The following is a 24,346-nucleotide window of genomic DNA, read 5'->3' as shown; positions in this document are numbered from 1 at the left end:
TGCAGCGCGCCGCAAAACATAAAACCATGTCTGCATTTGTGATCGGAGAAATGACAAACAACAAACGCTACTCTACACTGCTCAAAACTCACGTTTGAATCATCAGTGGCAAATCCTTTAAAAGAAAACGTGCTTACAGTCTGTGAGTCAGAACAGCCGGCATCAACATTACTACAGCGAGAATAAAAGTTACGCCTTCTTTTTTTGCGTGAACATTTGGGCGGCGTTATGTAAATCTTCCCACATCGTGATGTAGATATGTGGGGGCGTGTTAGAATGAACCGTTTTAGGTAGGTGTGGTTGGCTCTTAACTTTTACAAAGAATATCTCTTTGGATTTGAGACTTTAGTCTTTGCAACTTTACAGATCTACTTTATGCACCAAGAGCTTGTAACACTCCAAAGAGAAAGGAAAAATTTAAATCGCATCATATGACCCCTTTAATGAATGAATAATTAAAATTAAAAGAATCATTGTTTATGTACAGAGTCATATGCAGTCATTTACACTACCATTCAAAAGTTTTATTTTTATTTTCTTTCTTTCTTTTTTTTTTTTGGTTTTGTTTTGTTTAGAAGAAGTCTCTTGTGCTCACCACTGCATTTATTTTAACAAAACACCGTAAAAACTGTAAAATTATAAATGATTGTTTTAATTTACTGATTTTTATTTTAATATGTTTTACAATGTAATTTATTCCTGTGATGGCAAAAGCTGAATTTCAGACTTTGGTATCACATGATTTATGATTCTTAAGAAATCCTTTTAGAATGATGATTTGCTCGTAAAGACACCTTTCTTTTTATTATTATCAATGTTGAAAACAGTTGTACTGCTTAATATTTTTGTAATCATGACAGTTTTTTTTCAGGATTCTTTGATGAATGGAAAGTTCAAAAGAACAGCATTAATTTGAAATATAAATCTTGTAACATTATGAAGGTTTTTAATTCCACTCTTGATCTATAATAATAATAATAATGACAAAAGTAAAAATACACATTTTAAAATGTAAAAATGAAAGTTAATTAAAAAATAATAATACACCATATAATAGTGCATAAATAATAAAATAAGATTGCTGTTATCATAATGAAGAAAAAAAGCCTAATTGAAATAGTGAAATTCTTGAAAAAAAAAAAGATCCTTAAGAAGTTTGGCAGAGTTTTTCAAACAAACAAATAAATGAACAAACAAATAAACAAAAGCCATGTAGTCCAATATACAGGGGGAAAAAACATAAACTGAATGTAAAATGACATAAAATATCTGCATATGTTAAGGTCAATATCTTAAAATATCAGATAATAATACAAATGTAAATATGCAATGAAATTTATAAATGAATAACCTTGGAAATATATTTAAAACCCTTTTTGAAAAATGCACTCATATGTACACCACATCACCACATGAAACAACAAAAAAAAAAAAATAGAGCACAATGTACTGTATTAATATGAATTTTCCTTATAGATTTTTTACAGATGTTTTACCATATTTTGAATTTTCCACTGCATTGGGTTGTGTTTTAGGGTTAACAGAAATGTCACTAAAATTAATGGATACTGTCCTGGCAGTTTTTTTTTTTTATAATTGCAAAATGAATACAAGGAGTACATTTCTAACTTGACACACGTGTTAAACTACAGTTTTAAAAGATCTGTAATTTTCTTGTCATAGACACATCATTGACCCATTTGTGCAACTGTCCTGATGTCCACCATGGGAAAAGTGTAGTTCTGAATGGGAAAACCTGTGAATGTGATGCAGAGCTCCATGTCTGTGTATTCAATATGTGGCTGTCTTACACGTAAACAGAAAAGATACAATGCAACAAAGAAAAGGGAGCGAGAAAGAGAAATCACAGTGTGTATGAAAGCTATTGTTAACCACACTGTTTAAGATTGAGTTCGCTGTGCTTAGGACCGCTCACACTTCTGGACAGATGCCTTTTGTGCCTTTTCCATCAAGGCCACTGAGCCAAAGACGTGTCGCTTCAAACACAAGCTTCTACATGCAACATGATATACACTATTTCCACAAACAAATTACAAACAATACACACATTTCTTTCACACACTTACACACAAAATATCTTTTTTTAAACTGCTCTAAGACAACAGGCTCTGGGGAACATTTGCTTCACAGCTGTGTGGGCACATCTGGGATGGCAGGAAATTCAGCGGCTGTCAGCGTGACGTGCAATGAATGTTTTCCAAGCACTTCAGAGGATGAGCTAAACTACAAACCCCCTCCCCCTCCACCGTCTCCCACCCCTCTAGAATTGATGGAGTCCGGCAGCAAGTGGTTCTCATTAACCATGTCATCTTCTTAACAAATTGCTGCATTGCTCTCACAGCTGGGACTGTGCTTATGGGGACTTATTATGTTATTTACCCCATATCGTGCTCAGTTTTGGCTGATTTTTCTGAAAGTTTTTCCACCTTATACATTATTGTTTGGTTACTGCTCTGTAGTACGGGAACATATTTTTATAATGCATGCCCACCCAAACTGTTGCAGAAATGTTCTTTGGGAAGTTAACATAAACAGTGTAACACTTTACTATGAGTTTTTTTTTTTTTTTTCTTCTTTTTTTTTTGTGGTAATTTATATATTTTATATGCATTGTGTATCATGAACTAACAATGCATTTAAAAACCGTAATTAATAATAAATTTAATCTTTATTTCTGCATTTATTTCTAACATTTCAAGTTGCATGAATTAACCCTAAGTATTTTGTAAAGTAATATATTTCTTATATTAATAATTGCTATTAATACATTTGTTTTTATTAATAAAATAGTTTTTCATTGTTAGTTCACAATACCTAACGCATAAACTGAAGTGTTACTTACCACACTTAAGTAAAAATAAGATCAAGGCATTTCATTATCATTTTATTAATTGTTTAATAATTTATATTATATGAATTAGTTTTTAGAATTATATATTCTCTTTTAATTTTAATTATAGTTAAAATGTTAGTAATTTTGTTGTACTTTTTTCACTTTATTATTATTATTATTATTATTATTATTATTATTATTATTATGTAATATGTATGTATAGCTTTCATTGATTATATATATATATATATATATATGTATATATATATATTCTTGTGAATTCATTAACTTGTAAATTAAAGCTGAGCTGTTTTATAGCACATTGAGCAAATATTTAATTCCATCTTGTTCTGTCTGTCTTTGAAATGTAATATTATTCTCTCTGCTTACTTTTCAGTGTAATTATGACTCTGTCATAATTATGCATTCTTCAAAAGTGAAATCTGGAAAATATCACAAAGAGAATATGTATTTTCTGTGACTGAAGGGTGAGGTGTGACTTGAAGCATCTGTCCAGCTGTGAGCCTGACAAGGAAAATAAGCACGAAAGAGAGCTGAAACTGAGGGGGGAAAATCCAGAGAAAGAAATCCACACCTTTATGGAGAATCGTTTTTGTTTCCAAAGCCACCCTGCATTAACAGCTTTCATCTGGTTTTCCTTGGCAGCTGAGAACTAAGATTTATCCAGCAGGAATTATGGTATAAATTGTTCCTCAGACAGAAGAAATGAACTGACTGCACCTTGCCTGACACAGCTGTTTTGCACACAGCACAGGGATCAATAGACATCCAATTGTTCATCACCCTGAAGAAAGCTCTTGAGAGCAAATACATGCGAGTCTGTTAGAATCAAGGAATGACCATGTCAGCAAAAAACATATGTGCAACTCAACAAGGTCTTTGCAGGTGCCACAAAATAACCATTAAATACACTGCACAGGGCTGCACAGTTAAGTAAAAATAGCTGACTATAGACAAACAGTATTATTGCACCAAATATTTTCAGGAACATCACATCAAGATCAGGTAAACATTTCGTAGAAGTCCTATACTAAATATTAGCCAACTAACAGATCAATGGAAAGGCCCGTTAACAATGTGACAGCTTAAAAATACAGGTCTCAATAAGATTCAAAAAGGACTTCATGGTGAGAAAGAAGGGTCTTTATTGAATTTCTTATTCTGTATCTCTTTAAAAAACTTTAAAGAATATTTTCTAAACTCCTTGAAGTCCAAGTCATCTCTTTGCAGCAAAAAGCCTTTATTTTTAGGTGTAAAATATTTGTACAATGGAAAAAATATATATTTGCACCAAAATTCACATCAGTATTATGTGGAATTGTTGTAATTTTCCAAAATTGTAATGTTTTGTTTGGCATCTGAACATGGCAAATAAAAATAATAATAAAAAAATAAGTTTCAGTACAATATTTAAAAAATGAAACCTTAGCCCTATGAAGCCTACTGTATCATGAATTCTTAGGCCTCCAAATCATCAGCATGATCCAAAATTTGCCAAAAAACCTTCTGTACACAATTCACATACATGCCTTCTGTCGTGAGATTGATAGTTAATACTTTTTAAGCAAGTAAAAGGCTTAGTATAATTCTAAAAGTGTCCTCCTTTTTCAGGTTGTGGTTCATGATTGATTGATTGATTGATTGATTGATTGACTGATTGACTGACTGATGAACACTTTCTGAACAAGCCTACTGTATCATGAATTCTTAGGCCTCCAAATCATCAGCATGATCCAAAATTTGCCAAAAAACCTTCTGTACACAATTCACATACATGCCTTCTGTCGTGAGATTGATAGTTAATACTTTTTAAGCAAGTAAAAGGCTTAGTATAATTCTAAAAGTGTCCTCCTTTTTCAGGTTGTGGTTCATGATTGATTGATTGATTGATTGATTGACTGATTGACTGACTGATGAACACTTTCTGAAATGAAGCAATTTAGGTTTACTCGATTATACATACATAATTTTTTAGAATAATTTTTTTAAAGGTGACATATCATGAAATCTGACTTTTTCCATGTTTAAGGGTGTATTCACACCAGGAAAGTCCGCCAGTTCACTTGCTTTGGTCCGAACCAAATACAATGCTGATTTTTTGTTTGTTTGGTGTGGTTCGCTTTCATACTGTCCTTTTTGCAAGTGAACCAGAAATTGTAAACAAAACCACACATGTGCTAAGGTCATCTATTCATTGGGTCATCCATTCAACCGCACCAGAGTTCGTTTGGAACCGGACCGAGACCACCTCTTCAGCTGGGTCTCTGTACGGTTGTTTGGTCTGCACCCGAGTGCGATTGCTATATTCACACCTGCCCAAAAGATCCGCACGAAGAGGGGAAACGAACTTGAGTTCGATTCAATCGAACTAAACAAGACAGGTGTGAAGACACCCTAAGTGATATAATCGGATTGTGAAAAAACAAGCCGCTCATATTTCGCTCACCCGTGACGTAGGAAGGGGATCTTATTATATACCACCCCTTAATGTGCACATTTCTACCCATGGCGCCATCATTTTGTTTTTCGCAAGTGACAGCGGTGTTCCAGTTCTAACGCCATGGTGAAAGTTCAAGCAAACATGCTAATTGTTCTGTCTTTGGCTGCACTGGTGAGCACAGAACACTATTTAGAGTCCCAGCCTCAGAGGAGACAAGAGAGCAGTGGATTTATTGATTTATTTACTGTATATTACAATGCTGCAACACAGATCTAATATAAACATGCGGTTTCTTTCCCAGCTGTTTACTTTCACAGACATAACCAACTGTTTTTGTAACTCATGTTTGTTTTTAACATAAACTTGTGTAATGACAGTTGACAGTTTAAGCGCAATAAGATGTGAAAAGGGCCTTTCGCACCGCTTTAGTTCCAGAACTAAATGTACAGCGTTTTCGTACGCGTTTGGCCAATCAATGTCTACTTACGTCACGATTAGTACCAGTTGTGCTGGTTAGACCCTGCTCCGGAGTAGGAGCTAATTTGGTTCTCGAAAAAGGTAGTCCGGTACTAAAATCGCTCCCAGTTCCGGCGGTGCGAACACGCCAAAAAGTGGGTAGTTCCACAATTAGTTCTGGTACTATGAAAAGGTTCCTGCGGTGCAAAAGGCCCTAAAGAGAACTTAGTTTAGTTCTCACAAGCATGTGACAGCTGCTTTCTGTGTGTGTGCTTTGGATGTGCAGCAGCTCATTTGCATTTAAAGAGACATGCACGAAAACAGCGTATTTCTGCTTCCTATTAAAATAGGCATTTTCAAAATGATATAATAAATGATCTGTGGGGTATTTTGAGCTGAAACTTCACAGACGCATTTTGGGGACACCTAAGACTTATATTACATATTGTAAAAATGAGCATAATAGGTCTCCTCTATTTTCCTTTAAAAATAGATTTTTTTAAAATTATTATTTCATATGACAGGCTTTACACAGTAAAGTAAGGTTGTGCTATCAAATAGTCATTATGGAGTTTTTTTTTTTCCTGCAGAGCAGAAGGACGGCTGCTGCCCCACATGCAGATGGAGCTCTTCCAGTGTCAGACATTCCATGAGCAGCTTGTAATATTTCCAAGCCTGGCTCAGTCATATCCTGACGGTCCTGCACACAGCTGCAGAGCAGTACAGTAATACCGCTCTGAGGATGTGAGCATATTACAAAATGGGGCCCTTTATGGTGAGAGAAAATATAGCAATAAAAACTGAATATATTACAAATTAAAAGTTTCAGCACAAAACCCAAGACAGCACGAGTGAAACAGCTGAAGTCTGCAAAAATACTGAACTCCGCTAATGCAATCTGTCATGTGGGTGCAATGTTGGAAAAAAAAAACTGCCATTTTGGTTTCATACAGAGAAAACAGCTAAATCAGCTTTAAATAATTCACTGGCCATGGTTGTACTTTGTTTTCATTTGTTCATGTACTTAAGGGATTGTGCTATAATAACAGTACAGTATATACTATTTAAAATAATGGTATGTAAAAGCCAACAGGGATTTTATTCCTTGAATGGGCCTTTGTACGCAACACATGAGCAAGGCTTCAGGCTCACCACAATTTGTTTGGATGAGACTACCACGCACAAGTTACGGTCATCTTTTTAGCAATTATCAAACACAATGCAAAGTTACGCAGTGCCCTTGGCGGGGATTTGCAAGTAAGCTGAGTCCATTTAAATCTAAGCCTGCAGACAAAAAAGGAGTCTGATGTAGATAAAGACTCTCACGGTTTAAATCCACTTCTTGCAGCGGAACTGTTTGATGTCCTTCTCTACACCTGTGGATTGACTCTGTGAACATGTCACCTCTGCTAAAATGGCTTCAAGGGCACCTAATAAAGTGAACATATGTCTTGCGTCAGCATAAAAGTCACTATCAATGTCAAAAATGGACCTTCTTTTTTTAAATGAACTATTGAAGTGTTTATTTTAAATGTGCACATCATTATTTGTTTATAATTCATGTGCCCTAGTAATCTTTAATCAAAAACATGAACTTCCCCTCCCCCAACAAGGACCTCTGCGGTCTGACGACGTATGAACCGTCATGAGGATGGGAAAAAAATCTCTCCCCTCCAGCAATCTGTCAATCACATGAAATCGCAGCAATTAGCATCCAGTTCAACCATCCAATCAATTCCTGACGGACAAAATCAAGTCCCACCTTACATTTTTTTCTTGTTCAAGAAGTAATTTCACTTAGATATATGTCACAATAGAGAAGACAATCGCAATTTCCATTTCTTGTTGACTTCTTTAAAAACACCAAGGAAATGCATGTTGTGTAGCCTATACGTTATACCGCTCCACTCCAGTTCCACTCAGGGTTTTCCATTTCCCGCTCACTCACACAACGTTTTTTAGTGAGAAAAACACAAATTTGCTCTTATTCGTTTAAACCCAACAATGAATTTACTGATTAAAATGACTGTTAGCAAAATACTTATTATTTTAATAACAATAATGACGATGGGATGAAAATTTCACATTATTACTATAATTAAACAATTTTAATTAAAACACAAAAATATGATGAGTAAACAATAACACCACAAAATGTGAACAATAAATTTGTTCTAAAATATTTTTTAAATATTTGTAATTGTTTCAAATAATCAATGAATAACTACAGCATATTTACAAAATTATTACATTTATTGTCTTACAGTTTTGTTTTCAACTGCTTACACACATTTTCAAAACTTTGCTTCTTTTTTTTTTTCAAAACTTTACACACAAATCCAAGAATGGCACACACAAAATACAAAATGCCTCACATCTCTTGCAAAATGAAGCACTGCATTCAAAATATCACAAACACATCTCAAAAGCAAACATTTGCAAACACCTTTGCCATAATATTCGTTTTTTGTGTTACATAGAGAACACACTGTGTGTTGTGTTTAGCAAAAAGTGTTTTATGAAATTGAAAACCGAGTCAAAGTCTGGGAATTATGGTTTTGCAGATTTGGTGTGTGGTGTTTGAGTGTCAGGTTTCAGAAATTGTGTGTATATAATTTCATTAAATAAGATGTTATTTTCATAGGCTAAAATTAGTCAAAATTTGTAAAAAACAAAAGAGTAACACTTGTGTAATGTGTGTGGGTTTAATATAATAATAATAAAAATTATTATTATTATAATAATAACAATACTACTACTACTACTAATAATAATAATAATAAATTTTTTATTTAATAAAATGTTAAATTAGTCTGAGTAAAGTGTACTAAAATGTACTAAAATATGATTTTATTTGAATAAATATGACAAAATATTGACTGAATATAAAGAATATGTACGTCAAAAGACAATAATTATAACTAAAAAACTGAAATTATAACTAAAAAATGAACACTGCTGTCTAGCTCCTTGTTCAAGGTAAAAATCACACAAACCCACTTTCACTCCACACCACTCCACATACTTTTGTCTGGGACACTGCAAATGCAGACAGTTGGGGTGTAACAGTATACACATAGGTAAATAAATAAATAAATAAAAACATTCTGAACCGTGACTTCAAAACCAACTGTTACACCTTTAGTCAAGCCGAATTATACAAGAGTGAGGTTCCCCAGTGCTGCTATCAGAATGTTGCCCAGGCAATCAAATTTGAGGACAGTAAAATAAAAAAAAAAAAAAATAATAATAATAAAAAAAAATAAAAAAATAATAAAAATAAAAAATAAAATAAATAAATAAATAAAATAAAATAAACAAAGTAAAAACCAGAGCATTGTCTGCATTTGTCACAAAGAACACACAGGAGACATAGCTGCACAGAAATTTGCTGTGCAGATTGACTGCTTTATTCCATATGCCATGCCTGAGCAGGTTTTGCTGGAATCAGCCCCAGCTTTCCAGAACCCAAGGCCTCTTGGTGGAATGTAAAACAGGTGCCATGCCATTGGTTCCCCCCACAGTGGGGGAGTAAGAAAAACTCCCGCCCACACAGGAGCCAGGACATGACTGACAGCACATCACGTTCTTCGGCCAGCTGTGTCTTCTGCTAATTTTCCATAAAACAATTCCCAGGAGACACTGAGAAGAAGATGCTCACCATCACAGCAAAAGTCATCCAGAAGAATAACACATGTCTGACCACACACACGCGACTGTAATCTTTGCTGAGGTTTTCTTCTCTTCACACCTTACTTATTGCATTTTAAAGCTTATTCAGGTCTTTTCTTCAGACATATTGTGACGTGCCATTCTATTACTGGCAGTTAGAAGAGAAAATGATGGAAAACGTTGCCAAGAACGCGTATTCGCTAAAGAAATCAAACTACCCTATTTCTCCCCTTGATCCATGTGTGTTTCCTCACAGTTCTCTTTCCTCTGGTATGACCTAAGCCATGTAGGAGACTTTTGGCAGGGGATTTAAAGAGTTGAACTGCTATTTGAATCAGCACCAAAGCCTCAGAGATTACCATAATTCCTCTTGGAATAAAACTGCCAACTGCACGCTTGTGTGTCTGATGATATGACCTTCGTACTGCCTCTCGCTGATGCTCATGTCTACATAAGCATTTTAGTTACTAAAACAAAGCACCAAAACAAATTGCGTGTTGATGGTTTATTGTGTGTGAGTGTTTGCACATATTCCTACAAGAACTTAAACTTTAGTAGAGAAAAGATTATGGATTTACAGCAGTTCCAGTGCAAGCGGGTGGGAACCAGGAGTTTTCAAGTTTATTTTATCTTTAAAGTAAAAGAAAATAAAAGAAAATAAAAGAAAAGAAATGGGCATCATAAAAATAATCCATATTGCTTGTGCACTAATTGTTGTTAAAGTCATATGATAATTTTGTGTGCAGAAGATGTTATTAAAACTGAAAATCGTGCCTTGACAGTTATGGTCACCATTCGCATTCATTGTGTGAAAAATAGCAGCTTGGACATTCTGATAAATATATACCTCTGTATTTCACTGGAAAAACATCCTACAGGTTCAAATCAATGTGAGGGTGAGTAAGATGAAAGATGTTTTATATTTAGGTGAAGTATTCGATTAAAATAAGTATAAATGTAATAAGAATGAATTAAAAATGTAAATAAGCAATCAAAATTCTGCACTTCAGTTAAAAAAGGTAAGCAAACAGTCAATTCAACAGTCAAGCATTTTTTAAAGATGCTAATACAAGAGGAATGTATTGTACTTTTCTCATTTCAATATTTAATACAGTCTCAAATCACCCTAAAGAATACCACATAAAAAAATCATGATCATCCATGTTCAGTCACATATCATTTGAAGACTATTTAATCATTTATTATTATTATTATTTGCAAATCTTAGAGATATCACCCTCCCTGCCAACTTTCCTGCTATCAAACCACCCCTGATCTCGAAGCCCATCGCCTCACGACCCGACCTGCTGCTGTACAACAATGCCCATATTCACAGCCTTCAGCCAGCAAATTGCTTCTCTCATTCCTCACCACACCCTGTGTGCTCAGCCACCTGCAAAACGAACCCTGCTGGAAATTTCACTACAAATTACCCTGTGTCTGCTCAATCCCCCTGGGAGAAGAAAAACCCCTATTCTCTCCAGAGCCCACAGTAACCATGCTTATCAAACACACATATAGTAAATTACAATAAATCAGCACCTGGATTAAAGCTACAATATATGCACCTTGAGCTTTGGGTGCTTAAAATAATGCATATGTATGTGTGTGTGTGTGTGTGTGTGTGTGTGTGTATGTGTATATAACCTATATGTATGCATTCCCATAAACCAAGCCTGAAATTGCTACGTGCAAGAAAGTTTCAAGGGACAAATGAAAGCAATGCCTAAGGCGTACTGTAAATAACAATCTTCTACATGGAATGCTTTCTTTTTTTTTTCTGCAATTTTAGGATAAGACTGCCCTCTGGTGGATTTAGCTCACAAAACCATCAAACCGGGTGATCTATACATGCAGACGAATGAGTTTGAGGCAAAACTGCCAGGAAGATGTGTTGAAAGCTCCTTGGAAAAAGGACTAGGGCTGTTTTGTGGCCACATGGCATTTTGTCAACAGCAGAAGTGAGGAAAGTCTTTAAAGCCACAGTGCCCAAATCCCCCCACTGTTTTTTTACTCAATGCAGATGCTGCAGATTGACTGATTTGTCCGACAAGTACACAACATTGAGCCTAAGAAAACAAAGCACTTCTCTACAAACGCACAACACACACAAATAGCTACTTGCTCCAGGGTTGCCAGGTTGCCAAATTGCCACTCAAAACTAGCCCAATGTATTTCGAGGGGGGTCCCCGGTAAAAATCGCGTTCAGGGGGGTAAAATACACGTTTTTTTGGCGGGGTTCCCCTGGTACAATTCGCATTCCAGGGAATAAATATCACGTTGTTGGGGTCGCTTCAACCTGTCTAGGCTACATGAAAAACAACCTAAGGCAACAGTTTTAAAGTAGCCCAATTCCGCGGGAAAACAGAAGACTTGGCAACACTGCCTTGCTCCCATTTCGAACCCTTCAAAACAAGATTCCTCTCATACTGATGTGTATTTATCAATGGCAATCAAATATTCTAGACTTTTAAAAATGGTTTCAGAAGGTGATTTCACAGCGATGCTATAGAAGAACCATTTGGCAAACAGTTCTGAACATTATAATAATCTGAAGAACCTTTTTCCACTATAAAGAACCGTTTGTGCAATGGAAAGTTCCATGGATGATAAAGGTTCTTCAAGGAGCCATCAATGCCAGTAAAGGACCTTTGTTTTTAAGAGTGTGGAAAGATTCTGGATGTTAAAGGTTCTTAATGGAACCATTGATGTCATTAAGGAACCTTTATTTTTAAAAGTCTGCGCATGTTTTTAATAAATTTATAGACTGTAAAACCCTCAGAATACACACTATGGGAGGTGCTCAGCTTTTGCAATCTGTGCCTGTCTGTGTACTGTCTTACCAATATACAAAATTTGAGATAATGTTCCTAAATCTTGGTTCATGCAGAAATCAAAAAGCATTAGCAAATAGATCACATCAGAACTTGTTCTGGGAGTGTTAAGGTTTGCGTAATAACTGCGGTTTGGGTTTGCAGACAAAGAAAGGGGTGGTCCTCTCACCCTCAGTCTGTGCTGCAGCAGCCGAGACGCAGACGGAGAGAAGGCACGGGGCCAAAGCTGTGGGGCCTGGAGCAGGATCACAGCAGCGCCTGTTTCTGTGAGCTGAGCCTGTGAGATGAATCTTTCAGGTTGTGAGATCACATGGGACTGAGTCTAAGCAGCCGTTGAACGAATGCTAACAAATTAACAATACATATTTTTCTCTCTGTAAATTTCTTTTGATTTTTAACACAATAAAATCAAACCCATGTTGACTGTTTCGCTATGGGCATTTCACATTTAAACAATTTGAAATATGAATCCGATATTTGTAGTATTTATTTCATATTTGATTTTACCTGCCTGATGAAGTCTTTTATTGATATGAATTCAAATACTATTGTTTTATCCCACCATTTACCTATTACTCTGCCATACCATTCAACTAGGCAAATTTGAGCAATAAATTAATCTAGACTGAAAACAAACAAACAAACGGTTATTATAGTTAAATACAGCTAAAAAACTTAAAATAAAACAAATGTTAACTTGTACTTAAATGTATTTTATTTCAGCTAGTTGCCACACATTTCTTTTTCAATTTGCTTAACTTGAAGTACTAAAATAACTAAAACTGAAAGAAAAAGAATAATTAAAAAATACATATATTTAAAAATAATGTAAATGACACATAAAATTCCTAACTTTAACTACAATGTAAATGAAAACATAAAATGTGAACATTTTATCTAATTCAAAATATCAATTCAATGTATATTAATGATGTTACAGTAAATAACACTGCTGCAAACTAAAGGAAAAAGAAAAAAAGGACAATGAAGACTTGGAGTTGGAGTGCAAAAAAAGATTGGAAACACATGGTGTAGGACGGAAAAATGGCTGCAAGTCTGTGGGCAGAGAAAATTTGTTGGTGGCCTATTCCCTTTTAAATAAGTTCCAAAAATGACAAAGTTAGTTCCTCTAAAATAAGTAAAACCTCAATTAAAAAATATAAATAAATAAATGCATACATACATACAAATAATAATAATAAAAAGACTGCACACATTTTTAATCCCTAAAAATCAAATATTGAGCTTGTTAGCAGATTCAATGCTTGTTAGCACTCGTATTGTGCATTTTTATATTTAATGTATTTAAGTGACTGATACATGAAGTGACTGAAGTCACCATTTACCAATACCATAGAAATGAATGCATAATGCTGTAAATTAATGTGTAATGCTCCTTCCTGTTGCAAAAACTGTCTGTGACTCCTCTCCTCTTCTTGTATCACTACTGTACATCATTATTATCCTGAGAATATCATATAAATATATACCCCTACTGGTCAAAAACATAACTCTGCAAATAATGGTAGCCCTCCATAATACTTTTTCCTAAATTCACCACCATTAGTGTGCTTTTTGCCTCCAGATGGTGTCGACAAAATCAAATAACTAAATGTTTAATGGGTATATTGGCTTTGTACAGTTTACTATTACATAGACTTTAATCACTCAAAATCCAAGATACTTTACATGAAACATTATAGGCTGCTTTTTTTATTACATAGTTCCTAAATATGTGGCCTTTTCATAGAGAATAATGACTGAAAATCAGCTTGGGTCCAGGGTTTCTTTTGTTTACAACCATATAAGCAACTATATAAGATATTACTCAGAAGGCCATGAAGAACCTTTTAAATTGTTTTCTTATTGGTCAATGACAGAACAGCTGCGCGGTTGAATTACAAGACGCCATTTGAAAACTGCTCAATCCTATTACATACTTTATCTTCATCTCTCATACCATTAGAACCAATACCAGAAATTGTTTTTATTTGAAAAGGATTTTTATTGTCTTCATCAATTGGCCATCCCAGTGCAATACACATATGTAAGAAAAAAACAATACTACGACTCAAAAGATATGTTTTAATATCACAATCCAAAGGTCAAAATATGTCCATCTGCACGAGTTTAGCCCTTCCTGTCTGAAATGTCTTTATTGCACTTCTAATGACTGAACAAACAGTTATTTAATACAAGTTCATTATTTGGCACTGTAGTGCCTTTCCACATCGAAACAACTATTTGGCAGTAGTGTTCAAAATCAAAACAAAGAAATGGATACAAATTTGAGTTAGCACAAAATACCATTCCTACAAACAGGTATAAAATTGCAAAACATCAAACCCAATTTTATAAAGTACTTTTTTGCTTTTCCTTCTTTGCATTTTTCTGTAATTGCATATCAATGCTTGGTGAAACTATTGCAAAGACAGGACCACAAAAATATGATCAATTTGATGAGAAAAGCTGTTTCATTATGACTTTTTAAGTTATTTTGTATTGTTTTTTTTTGTTTTTTTTCTCCACAAAGAAAAACTTTTATAACCATTTCATAATTCTGTTAAATAATAGCACCCATAAAACCAATAACAACAGTTTCAACAATCTGAGTGTGGAGTGTAAGCAGATGCAACGCCCAGTTTGTAATGCAAACTCATATTCTCATTTGCTGAATTGTCTCTTTATGTACCTTCACTATGCAAATGAAATTAAAGTGATAGTTCACCAAAAAAACTTGTGTTTTCATTTACCCACCCGCACGTCTCTCCATATTCATGTTACTTTCTTTTTCTGTGGAACACAAATTTTAAATAATGTGATCCTTTTAATGCAAAATAAATTGGGATTGGGTGTGTCATATTACAAGTCTTTTGAACCCAAATGTTACCTTTTTTTTATTTTGGATGATCTATCCACTTAAATGAATGTACCATAATAATGTGAACTTGTAATACTAAGTTTATTAAAGTACCACAGAAAATTGCAGGCATCAAACCAAATTTCAAATTTTCAAGTGTTATACTTTTTTCAAGGTGATTTTCTATTATATTCCCGAGGTCCAATGAGCTGACGCTCACCCCGTACTGTTTGAGGTAGGCACAGTGATGTTGTTCACTCTATTGTTCACTACTGATTCACCATTATCTTGAGTTTTAAAATATACCACATAGAATATTGGCAGGACAATGCCAATGAGCAACATGGCAATTACAGCGTTCCACCACTGGATCCCCCAGTCTGCACCGTAGCTGCGCAAACGCTGGCTTCTCCACCCCCATCGTTTGGATACACTGGAACCGCTGGAAAATCCCTCTTCTGAGGGGTCTCTGCTTTGAATCAGACGCTCAATGTCACTGTCCACCTCTTTTAGGTAATTGGTGTACTCCTGCACCTGAGGTCTTCCCGAGACGTTTGCTTCAGCGCTGTCTGATGATGCTACATCACTGGAGGGTCTTTGCTGGGGGTTCCTGAGCTCAGAGTTGGCCTCGGTTAGCAAGCCATGCTTCTTTACAGGGATTTTGATGGACTTCAGTGCATACATGTCCTGCTCTTGAAAAAGGTTGTTCACCTTTTTTATGTCAGCCACCTGGAAGCCATAGAAAATTATTATTTTTAAAGGAAATATTCACCATAAAAATGAACTCATCCTTAGGCCATCCAATTTGAGTTGAGTTTGTTTCTTCAGCAGAACAGATTTGGAGAAATTTAGCATCTACATCTTGGATGGCCTGAGGGTGAATAAATTCACATCAAATTTTCTTTTTTTTGGTGATCTATTCCTTTAAAGGCAGGGTATGTGATTTTTCAAAAACACTTTAGAAAACTGATTCGGGCCGAATCGCAAAACAAACTTGTAGCCAATCAGCAATAAGGGGCGTGTCTACTCGTGATGTGGAGGAGAGCACGTTCAGTGCATGGGACGGACATTAGCCGAGCCGAGCGACAGAAAGATAGAGATGGCGGATAAAAAACAAAAGAGGAAAACGTCTGCGGAACGATAAGGCAAGAAGTAGGACCCGTGTAAATATCAGATCAGCTTTCCAGCGCTGGAGAGAACTCAAGGAGCGGAGGCCTGCGATCGGACGCCGAGGTTGCTTTGTTTCTTCTCAATAGGTGAGTAACACCGTGTCTACAACAACTAAAGTCTGCCTACACTGGACGCGAGAAAGAGGTCAAACGACCGTTGAAAACCATTTGAAATCGGTGTCAGCACGTCATAAATAGAACCCGGCAGCAGTTTTCTGTCGGGATTTGTTGCGCCGCGCCGCTCACGTCCGTAGACACGGTGTAATATTGGTTTTGCTTTGTTTCACAGAACTAATCGTTGCCTGGGTTGCGTTCTGATATATGTGGGGCGGAGCTATCAAAATAGGGGCAAGACCCTTTTGGGGTAGGGGCGTGTTTGTTTTGGTGATTTCAAATATCAACATTGGCTACCAGAAATCACTTACTCTGCCTTTAAGGGCCTAAATGAGAACGATCTACGCTATCAAAGATGATACCTTGCATCCATATTGAAGGGCCAGTTTGTTGATATTGTCCTCATGTGAGATGTCCCGTTCCAACAAGAGCATTTCTCCCACTCTTTCTCTCTCCTGTGAGGACGAGTCTCTGCTTCGCGGCCGGAGCTCCATGACATTGAGTTCCTCATCCTCAGATGACACTTCTGGTCCTTCTTGTCTGTGTCTGAACATGTACACTTGGCCATCCGCACTGGCATGTACATCCACTGGAGCCTGAAAGGCTCGAGGGAGAGGATCTCCTCGCCTCATCACTGCAACTAGACCAGTATCTAGAAGAATAAGTAGTAAGACCAGTTCAGTTTGCATATACAGTACATTCATTTTCAAAGGTTTGGGGTGAGCATTTTTTTTAAAGGAATTCAAATTTTTATGAAGCAAAGATTAATTAAAATGTGACAGTAATTTACAATGTTACAAAACATTTTATTTCAATTAAATGCTGTTCTTTTGAACTTTCTCTTCATCAAAGAAAAAAAATATATATAATTTTCCACAAAAAAAATAAAAATAAAAATTAAGCAGCACAACTGTTTTTAACACAAAATAATGGCTGCTAAAAGAAAAACCACAGAACTAGGCTAAATCTAAACTAAAAAGAAAATCACAGAACTAAATGACATTTTAAAATAAATTAGCGCAACAGTTGTAACAATAATAATATTTCACACTATTACTGTTTTTTCTGATCAAATTTTGGTGAGCATACAAGACTTATTCCAAAAATATTTTAAAACATCCCTGAACTTTGAAAGGTAAGCGTTCATCAACTTTGAGCACTTCTATGCTTTAGGAGTCGATTTATATTAATTAGTTGATTTATATTATATTTATATATTATATTTATTGTTTGGTTGTTGTATGAAGATAACATTCAAACTTTATTGGAAACATTATCCATACCTTCATGAATTATATTTCCATACTTTTCAAATGTATTGTAACATTTAACAATGTAACAAAAAACGTGATTATCACTTATAAAAAGAATACTTTCATTGCACACCATGTGCAATCAAACAGAAATTATGTTAAATTATGCAAAATATGTAAAAATATTATTTAATTGTGAATATTTATGATTTATAAAATGATAGCTATAAAATTAGCCTTATAAAGATAAAGGAGTTGCATTTTATTAATGTTTAAAATGTGTTATTATTTCCAATTAAAAATACTATTAAACACCTAATTTAAGATGTATTGACAATTAAACTGTGGGAATGTTCATTGTGGGACTGTAAGAAAAAATGTTCTGTGTTGCACTGTTATAAATTGGTATTAACTAAAATAAATAAAAAAATGTAGGGTGTGAAATTTTATTTAGGGTCTTTTAGGATCATTTATTTTCTACAGGACCAATAGTGCCCATAGTTGAAAAACAAAACTCCAGCATATTACTTTAACTCTTGCAGGGAAACAGCATTCTATCTGCAGTCAGGTTTACAGCAGTAATAACAGTAGAAATCAACTTTATTGTAATAAAATGTTTGTAACTACAGTAAGAAACATACTGCAGAATGCAAACAACACGAAACAATGCATCATTGTTCATGTGCATACATCTACTGGGATTGTGACATTGTGGAGACTTAGTAGCACTACCTCAGAACAAAATCAGAGCTGGAAAGTGATTATTGTCTGTAGCTGAAACAACATAGAACACCGTTACATGAACTGACATTGACTGAAAAGATTGTTCCCCAAAACGGCACAAAACACAAGGCAAAAATCAACAAAATATACCTTACATTTGTTAAGAAAAGGGAGTATGTTTACAGTAAACACTTATAAAGGTGACAGTAGCTGACACTCGTAACGTTAAGCTAATTATATACTACCGAAGTTAAAAATCCGCTTTTTCAATAACTTTCACAATTATTGAGTTGAATCTGAATAATACTCACCTTTCTAGACAAAAGCAGCTACATGGTGCTGACAAAAATATCCCCAAGTGTCATTTTATAAACTTCATAACGCAACCGTGCTTGCTGGTGTTGGCGAGAAAGCCACTGTAGATTGACAGGTCCTCCAGCCAATCAGCCCGTTGAAGAAGGCGACTCCTCTACAGTAGATTACGCCTCCTATTACATAAGTGGTTGCGTTCCCGATATTTATTATTATTATTATTATTTTTGTAAATAATATATGACGTCTTTATTTCGAAATCAAAATCTGGTGTCAGGCTTTCAATTAAAATGGTAAAGTGCCGTGGTGCATTACCCGTGGCTTATGTTTCCCCAAGACTATAAAATGTCTCTCTGTTAAGTGTGGTTGAGAACACGGGCGCCTCTTACGTGTCACGGCAGGATGTGAAGGTGTGTTTAGTTGAAACAGTAGGTGTGCAAATTTAATCATTTTATCAACAATTGTTACTACCTATAATCATAACAAATTAATATTGTATCTCCTTTAATATCAATATTAAAGCAACCAGCAATGAAAACAGCTAATATTTTTTTGTGGAAACGTTAATATTTAATTTAATTTAATTAAATTAATGACTTTGATGAATAGAATGTTTAGAAGATGATTTATATATATTTTGTAATCAAAGACATTAAATGTAGGCCTATTTAATGCCACTTTTGATCAATTTAATGCATCATTGTTGAATAAATGTAATTTCTTTATATACTGTAAAAGATAATATGATAGGCTAGTCACACAAATCTTTCAATATTCAATATCTTTCAATCTTTCAAAATTCTTCTGACCATATCTGAACAAATCTGAAATCTGAAAATTCAAAAGCAGTAACAACAACAGATGTGGGTTATTGTGTTGCATTGCTTCCGTGTTGATATTCAAACAAGTCAGTTGAGGTTGGAAACATGAAGCTGTGGGTAAGGCATCCTGACAAAAATCTGAGTTGATCACGAAAAGGACGAATCACATGGTTTCGAAAATCTGAAATATTTCGAAAAGGTCATACAGGTTGTTGTCATTGGAGTGAAATGAGGGTGATTAAATGATAGAATTTTCGTTTTGGGTTAACTATCCTTTTGATAGGTTTAAGGAGATTATAACCTACATAAATGCATAATTATTACATACATACACTACCAATCAAAAGTTTTTGGACAGTAAGATTTTGTAATGTTTTTTTTTTTTTTTTTAAAGAAGTCTATCCCTGTGTATCTCTGTTAATCTGTGTATACAGATTAGTCTGGGATAAATGTGCTGACAGTCCCCGAAGGATCTTTTCACTCAAGTCTATTTAGCAGCACTTCTCAGTTAGACCTCAAGATGTCGCCATATATCTGCAGTAGTTTCAAAACAATTTGCTCAAGGATGGTTTGCAGTAAAGCGTTTTAAAACTCTATTTGCCAAAGGTCCATGTCCCTCATTCACCTTCTTTGTCAGAATATTCTTTGTCAGCATCAGAGGAACTTCTCTGCTCCGGTCTAGGAGTCAATTACCATGGCAGGGCTGTGTCAGAGCACGCAGTGCTATTGAGGTGCTTCAGGTCACCTGCTAAAGCACAGGTCAACGCTCAGGCTCAGCAGTTCATGATGGAGGACACGAGCCTGCCGTAGTTGATCCACATTTGGACACTGATGTTGGGAGCCCTGGGACATTTGTCAGTCCTCCCTAAGCTTGACTAGCAGGGTTTGTTTGAGCAGATAATGCCTTCTGCTTGCCAATATGGGGTCAGATATAACAGCAAGTTGCACACACATATATTTGTGTGTGTGTGTGTGTGTGTGTGTGTGTGTGTGTGCGCGCGCGTGTTTTGACACCGTTCTTGTGCTGTGTGAAAAAAGTTTTCAAATCCAATTTGGGCCATTGTCATATATGGTACAGGATTTGATACATGGTCACACAACCCAAGTGTGAACTGTCAAATCGGAATAAATTTTCAAATTAATTTTAATTTTAGTGTTAATTAACATCACACATTACAGTGTAGGAGCAAATGCTTGTCATCGTTCAATGCACACTTTGCCTTACCAGACAAAATTATAACGAAGCAACAGAAAACACACTGAAATAACGAATGTAATTGATTTTTGGAAGAAGCTTCAATTGAGAATACAGGAATGTATTGTAGTCAAATAAATCTGGACTACAAAACCAGTCTTAAGTCGCTGGGGTATATTTGTAGCAATAGCCAAAAATACATTGTATGGGTCAAAATTATTCATTTTTCTTTTATGCCAAAAATCATTAGGATATTAAGTAAAGATCATGTTCCATGAAGATATTTTGTAAATGTCTTACTGTAAATATATCAAAACTTAATTTTTGATTAGCAATATGCATTGCTAAGAACTTAATTTGGACAACTTTAAAGGCGATTTTCTCAATATTTCGATTTTTTTGCACCCTCAGATTCCAGATATTCAAATAGTTGTATATCGGCCAAATATTGTCATATCCTAACAAACCATACATCAATGAAAAGCTCATTTATTCAGCTTTCAGATGATAAATAAATCTAAATTTTATGACTGGTTTTGTGGTCCATATTTGACATTTTTGCTGTTTGCATCCATTTGGATACATTTTTGTAAATATGCAGGCCATTTCAGGTCAAAGAGCAGCAGCAATGTAAACAGTCAAAGCAAAACTATCAGATAATCAGAAGTAAGCATAAAAAAGTCTCAGGAAATGTATTATTGTAACAAAATATTATAATAAAGTAGTTTTAACTTTTATTAAATAAAAATAATAAATCATGCAGTCTTACAGGACAACAGTGCGTTTGCTGAAAATGTACTCTTCCTTAGGCTGTCCAAGATTTGGAGGAGTTTGTTTCTTCAACGGAACAGATCTGGAGAAATTTCTTTTCTTTTCTTTTCTTTTCTTTTCTTTTCTTGCATAATGCATTGACATTACAGTACAAAATGGCTCTTTTGGCATATCCTGAACAACTGTAAGCATTAATTTCATATGAGAGGCTCTTGGGAGCATGCGTAAACGTCATATAAAATAAAATAAAATAGGAAACTATTTAATTATCACCAGATCTTTTAGTAATTATATAACTGCTCACTGCTGAAAGTCAATGACAGGCAAATATGCCATTCATGCACAACAGTACAGTTAACCTTCCCAGTACAATCCTTCCAAGAACTGGGCATATGTGCATTCTCAGTGGCAGATTACACAGACGACGTGATCTGATGAGCATACAAGCTGTTATCTGGGTCAGCGCTAGTCTCCAATTTCACGCCCTGAAACATCCATCATATCTGTATTGCTCCTCTCCACGGAGTTCATTGACCTTCGTTTCTTGGCAAAAGCAGACTGTCACCAAAATGTATTTGCCATTTCTGTGAGTTAGCATGTATGTTTAGCTTGTGTTTTGAAGTGTGGCGTGCTAATAGAGGGACGACTGCAGTGGAGCCTGAGCTAATTGAAGCTTTGCATGTTTCACTGCTTCCACTCCTATGAACTGTTGACATTTAACTGGCCCCATGATTTATATATAACTCTTGTAAGCCACTTAAGCTTTTAAAAATAAGTCAAATTATTTTCATATACAGTATGTCACAGTATGTGTCACATTTTACCGTGCATGCACACTTAAAACCAAAAGCCCTTCCAAAAAGGGCAATCAACTGACCTTCAGTCGACTCCATATGGTACCTCAAATAAACTGTAAGCACGGCACTTAACTACAGCTGACCTATTTTTACATAAACGCGCTGTGAGAATTTCAACACTTCCTTCTGACCTGAAAAAACATTTGCTTACGGATAAGTAAGTTTTACGTAGAGTAGATGCTTAGCAACTGTATTCCTATTGATTTTTTAAATTGGTTTAAATTGTCACTGATTCAAGGCAACACATAGCAGCTGGACACTTTTATAATTGTCTTGACAACACCTTCATCCAATGCAAAAACCTCCCTGAAGGGGGAGCAGGAGCAAATGTGACAAAACAAAAATTAGCAGGAAGCAGCACATCATATCATTTACATCACATTCAGATGCAGGGTGCTACTCTGAACACGGTGCAACAGAGTGGCATAACATGCTGTGTTTCTGGGCCACTGAGCAGCATGTCAAACTGACAGAGAGAGAAAAAAAAGATGGAGAGAGATGCAGAGAGAGAGAGGAAGGTCAGATGCAATGTAACAATGAAAAATTTGCGGGTAGTGTGGCAGAAGAGCAACAAAATTGCAATCATGATACAGTATATACAAGTCTATTTATCTACATACTGAACTACATAGACACACACATATTATTATTATTAATATTAATAATACCAACAACAAAAACAACTATAATAATAATGTATTAATAATATTAAAATAATAAATATGTATTACTATCATAATTACAAAATGTAAATGACAATTATACTTAAATAACAATGCTGAATATATTGTATTGTAATTAAAAGTATCATTCTCTCACGTATTATGTATTAATATAATAATTATATGTTATATATAAATATTATATATTTTATATAATTACCATTGCTTACCATATGTATGTTTTATGTCAAGTATATTCTTAGCAAATGTATTAAACATTGATTTTTAAATTGGTTTAATCTGATTCAAGTTTCAGATTTAACACAATAAAGAAAATGCATTACTATATAATATGATATAATATAATATAATATAATATAATAATATAAAAAAATAATTGTAATTGATAATAAACCATTATGAAACCAAATTTATTTCATCCTAAAGCCAACATAAAGCCATTAAGGTTAAAATATGTGACAGACAACAATTTATATCATATCCTTAGCTTAGTTTGGATGTATAGGATGTTTTAAATGTTCATTTGATCTGTATTCACCTCTAGATGGCAGCATAGTCCTTTGTATTTAAAAGATATTTTAGCCAGATGTTGTTAGATATTTTTCCAATATAACTAGGGTTTAAAGATAAACACACACGCACGCACAGACGCAGACGCAGACGCACACACATCAAATTCATTATTTTGTGTAATAGCCTACATATTGCAAATAATAATGTCTGTAAAAATTTGATCAACAGCCTTATTTCTACTAAACCTAAATCTCCATAAACGTCATTTTAACAGACCTACAGAACCTCAAATACAGACTTCAGCTGATTATAGAAACACTTTTAAAAATCTGATGTATGTAAGAGGGGGAAACTGTTGTTGTTTGTTTATGCTTGCTGCCTGTCCGTGTCCATGTTTCTGGCACAGGTGATTTGCCGATCAGCGTGAGGCCAGTCGTTATGTCTGCGGGGGGTCAGCGAAGGCAGTGTGGGGAAACAAAATTAATCCTCGTGGCTCTAGGTTATGGCAACAGGTCAGGAGTTTATTGATTAAGTGTCAGCTACCCAGGTGAATGTGATTCGTAGCTCTGAGGAGGCCCCTGCACACGATCCATCACATGATATCCAAAGGAAGATTAAAGGCCGTATGACAGACTAAACACTTTCAGGCGTGATGAAGGTTCTGCCATCCATCCGTTCGTCCATCCATCCGTCTGTTCCAGACTTCAAACTCAAGTCTTTAAACCTCCTGTTGTGTTCAAAATCTGGATACAACTTTTGTGTTGGGGGTCAAATGGACCTACATTGGTTTCCATGCAA

The 24,346-nt window shown here is 35.1% G+C and overlaps 1 protein-coding gene across 1 annotated transcript; it reads right to left on the bottom strand.

The window, feature by feature from the left end:
• Positions 1-14,803: 14,803 nt before the first annotated feature.
• On the bottom strand, positions 14,804-18,819 carry lysmd4 (LysM, putative peptidoglycan-binding, domain containing 4). Its single transcript, XM_016521733.1, has 3 exons — positions 18,708-18,819; positions 16,783-17,072; positions 14,804-15,866 (listed from the first exon to the last, which is right to left on the bottom strand). Exons 2-3 carry the CDS (start codon positions 17,050-17,052, stop codon positions 15,354-15,356), a joined length of 783 nt encoding a protein of 260 aa, XP_016377219.1. The 5' UTR covers positions 17,053-17,072; positions 18,708-18,819; the 3' UTR covers positions 14,804-15,353.
• Positions 18,820-24,346: the final 5,527 nt, after the last annotated feature.

This window comes from Sinocyclocheilus rhinocerous, unplaced genomic scaffold (assembly GCF_001515625.1).
Source record: "Sinocyclocheilus rhinocerous isolate Xijiao unplaced genomic scaffold, SAMN03320098_v1.1 scaffold1110, whole genome shotgun sequence".
In the NCBI taxonomy this organism is placed as follows: domain Eukaryota; kingdom Metazoa; phylum Chordata; class Actinopteri; order Cypriniformes; family Cyprinidae; genus Sinocyclocheilus; species Sinocyclocheilus rhinocerous.
Note: the sequence above shows the minus strand (reverse complement) of the source record. Positions and strands in the feature narration are given on the sequence as shown.